The following is a 3643-nucleotide window of genomic DNA, read 5'->3' as shown; positions in this document are numbered from 1 at the left end:
ATTAATCAGAACTGACTTTGACAAGCACTGTGGCAATTGGACAATTAAAACAGACATTCGGATGGCGGGGAAGAAGAACAAACTGGGGAGGAGGGTGGAGAGAATGGTGCGGCAATGAAGGAGAGAATCCCTGTGAATGTTCATTGAAACTAATAAAATTTAATAATAAAAAAAAATTACAATTACTTGTACTATCTTCACCTTTCTAAGTGTAAACTGGTATTCAATCATTATCAATACATGTGAAACAATTATGTTTTAAAGATTTATGAAGATAAAAAGAGCCAGCAAATCTAATAATCTTACTAAGGTTTGAACAATCCAATTTTATCTTTATAAGCATCTGCCCTTTAACACTGAAAACTTTCATCAGGTTTAGGAGGCTGTAAATCTTTTTAAGAATCAAAGATGATTATCCATCTTCTCCTGAAGAGTGGCTGGTGGATAGTGGACTCAAATGGCTAACCTCTCCATTAGCTGCCTTATACATTAGATACTACACCACTAGCTCACCTTAGCACTGCCTAAAGCCCTTACATCCCCCCAGTTAAGACATAATCCATCAGTTTACTATACTAGGAACCAACAGGATGCAGCAGGATGCAGCAGCAGCATCATAGGATAAAGCAGACCAGAAGCCAAACTCAGTATCACCAAGTCAATCCTGATTCAAAGTGACTATCCATCCAGTGGTTTTCTGGAGGCTGTGAATCTTTTCTTTATGAAGCAGCCTGGGGGATTCAAATCACCCAGAAGCATTGCAGACTATGAAGGATGCTTTGCTACAAGGTTAGCAAAAAAGAGGAAAACGCTTAGTACATACGTGGCTATGACAAAGGACCAAATCACGGCATCAATTGTACAGACCGCACAGGATCAGACCATTTGTTACTCTACTCTACCAATCTGATTTGCCAGTACTTAAAAACAAAAAACCCAGAATGACTGAGAAGATTCTCACTTCAAATTTCTTACTACAAACTTACCTCTTCCACTTGCCCATCTTCAGTTCCGTCTTTCTCCTTGTCTTCCTCTTCATCGTCATCATAATCTTCTTCTTCGTCTTCATCTTCTTCTGAGGATGTATCTCCTGTTCCATCAACTTGTAACACTAACGGAGCCTGTGGCTGGGCAGGCTGAGCCTGCGGCTGCGGTTGCCCAGCTGCTGTTATCTGTGCTTGTGCTGGCGTGGGTGCTGCCACTGTTGTAGGTATAACTTGAGTCTTATTTCCAGTATATAAGATTTGCTGGGGCTGAATGATGACACCTGCCTGTGGGGAAATTCCTCCAGGAAGAGGTGCCAATACCTAAGGAAAAGAAAACCATGTATTAGGAACTAACAGTGAGTGTGTCTGGTCTAATTTACCCCATGCTGCTGCTGCTTTCCAGGGACTAGCCCCCCTGATAACATACCCAAAGAGAGGGAGACAGTCTTGCCAGGAGCAAGGAGTTCAGAAAAAGACCCAAATGCTGAACATCTCAAGAAGAAATCATTTCTCATACACATTTAAAACTACCAAAATATAAAAGCAGCATTATCTACGTACAGAACCACGATGGCCTCTAGAGGGCACAAATGGTATGCACTTGACTAACAACCTAAAGGGAGTTCGGTATGCACTTGACTAACAACCTAAAGGGAGTTCTGGTGGTCCGACTAGTGGTAAAGAGAAGTCGCGCTGGCAGCTCTAGAAGTTCCAAACCGGTGCTTCACGAGAAGATGATGAGGAATGTATCTGCCTGTGCAACTTACTGCCTCTGAAACCACACTCAAGGGTCAGTTATAAGCAGGCTCCAATCTGACAGCACAGAACACCAGTAGTAATCTCAGCAGTCTGAACTCATCTAGCAATACAGTGAGAAGAAAATCTGGAAATCTGCTTCTTTAAAGATGCTGCCAAGTCAAGTTTTGACTCCGAGCAGCCCTGTCAGGTTTCCGAGGTTATAAAAAATCCTTACGGGTAATTGGCAATCTCTTTCCCAAGTAATACATGGTACATTCAAACCACTGACCTTTGAATTAGCAGCTAACAAGTAAAGAGTTAACTCCTGTACCACTAGAGCTCTTAAACACACTAAGTACTGACCAAAGTTACTAGAAACTATTATTAGAAAATGTCTTTTCGTTTAAATATTCAAATGGTAATACAGAATTTAGTGGGTCGATACCAAAAACCTGTCACAGAGTTTTCTCAGGGGCAATCTTTATTACGTATGTTTGGTATAGATTGTGGTTTGGTTTGCTATGTCAAACTATGGGCCAAGAATTTATTATATATGATTTAATTTATAGTTTATGTGCTTGTGATACAGAAGTCAGTAGCCTGGCACTCATGGATTAATTAACACATAAACTTTGACTGTAGGCAGTCTGGCTCCTGAGCTCATGCTCTTATTAGGTGACACGGTATCAGGATAGGGCATAGGTCAGAGCCATCGTTCATAGGGTTGCTATGGGTCATAGTCAAAAGCACCCAACAGCATATCTATTCAGAGAACAATGAATTGAGAATCTGAAGATCTAGCTTCCAGTTTTAGTTAAGACATTACATCCAAGCAGTAACATCTCTTGCCTTTAGCCAGCTCACTAGTAAGAATAGTCCAGTGATTCCAAACCTAAGTTGCTAACTAAAACTACCATGTAACTTAAAAATCTAGCATGTGTAGGCATCATCTCTTTATGTTGTTTTGTACTACTGAGTCAGAGCCGGCCCAGAGGGTTTTCAGAGGCACTAAGTCACCTGAGAAAAGACTACCCACACTTCTCCCGCAGAGTAGCTGGTACATGCAGGCTGTAGGAGAGCAGCACAACTCTTCACCACTAGGCCACCAGACAACACCAAAGGCACCATCTCCAACACTGTGACTTAACTGCTGTGATATGAAATCTATTCATTTTAATGTAAAGCTCTTCATGATACTTTCATGCAACTTCAGCTGACAGTTTCCAGGTTAAACGATTTCTAAATTTCTTTCCACATTCTACATGCAAAGATCATAATCACAATTCAGAAAACTTTACTCTATGCATGCTGCTATGAATTTATTATTTCTATGTACCAGAATGAACATGTTTGCAATGGAAACTACTGATAAATTATAAAAAGGGACTTAATGTCTATTACTTTCCTTTCAGAACAAAGAACATAAAAATAGTCAAACAATTCTTCTTATGTTTATGGATTAATAGTGCCAAATGTCAAATTAAAAAATGTCAACTCATGACCATTTCAGCACAGTGGCAGGATACAAGATCAACATACAAAAATCAATTGGATTTCTCTACAGTGACAAAGAGAATAATGAGCTGGAGCTAAGAAAAACAATACCCTTCACAATAGCTAATCACAAGATAAAATATTTGGGAGTAAATATAACTAGAAGCACAAAAGATCTATTCAAAGAAAATTATAAAACATTACTACAAGAAACAAAAAGAGAGACGTGGAGAAGTAGAAGATTAGCCCTTGCTTATGTATAGGAAGGCTCAATATTGTGAAAATGGCAATACTACCAAAGGCAATTTACACGTTCAATGCAATCCCAATACAAATACCAATTCCATTCTTCAAGGAGATGGAAAAGGCAATCTCCAGCTTCATTTGGAATGGAAAGAAGCCCCAAACAAGCAAAGCACTCCTTA

The 3643-nt window shown here is 39.6% G+C and overlaps 1 protein-coding gene across 1 annotated transcript in view; it reads right to left on the bottom strand.

Moving 5' to 3' along the window:
* Positions 1-3643, bottom strand: part of GTF2A1 (general transcription factor IIA, 1, 19/37kDa) — a 76637-nt gene that overhangs the window by 27659 nt on the left and 45335 nt on the right. The window contains exon 8 of the mRNA XM_006884632.1: positions 987-1307. Within this exon, the coding sequence (XP_006884694.1) occupies positions 987-1307 (321 nt within the window). The remainder of the gene's footprint in view (positions 1-986; positions 1308-3643) is intronic.

Source organism: Elephantulus edwardii, unplaced genomic scaffold (genome assembly GCF_000299155.1).
Source record: "Elephantulus edwardii isolate Elephantulus edwardi_28Jun2011 unplaced genomic scaffold, EleEdw1.0 scaffold00037, whole genome shotgun sequence".
Taxonomy (NCBI): Eukaryota; Metazoa; Chordata; class Mammalia; order Macroscelidea; family Macroscelididae; genus Elephantulus; species Elephantulus edwardii.
This window is presented reverse-complemented; position numbering and strand designations above follow the sequence as displayed.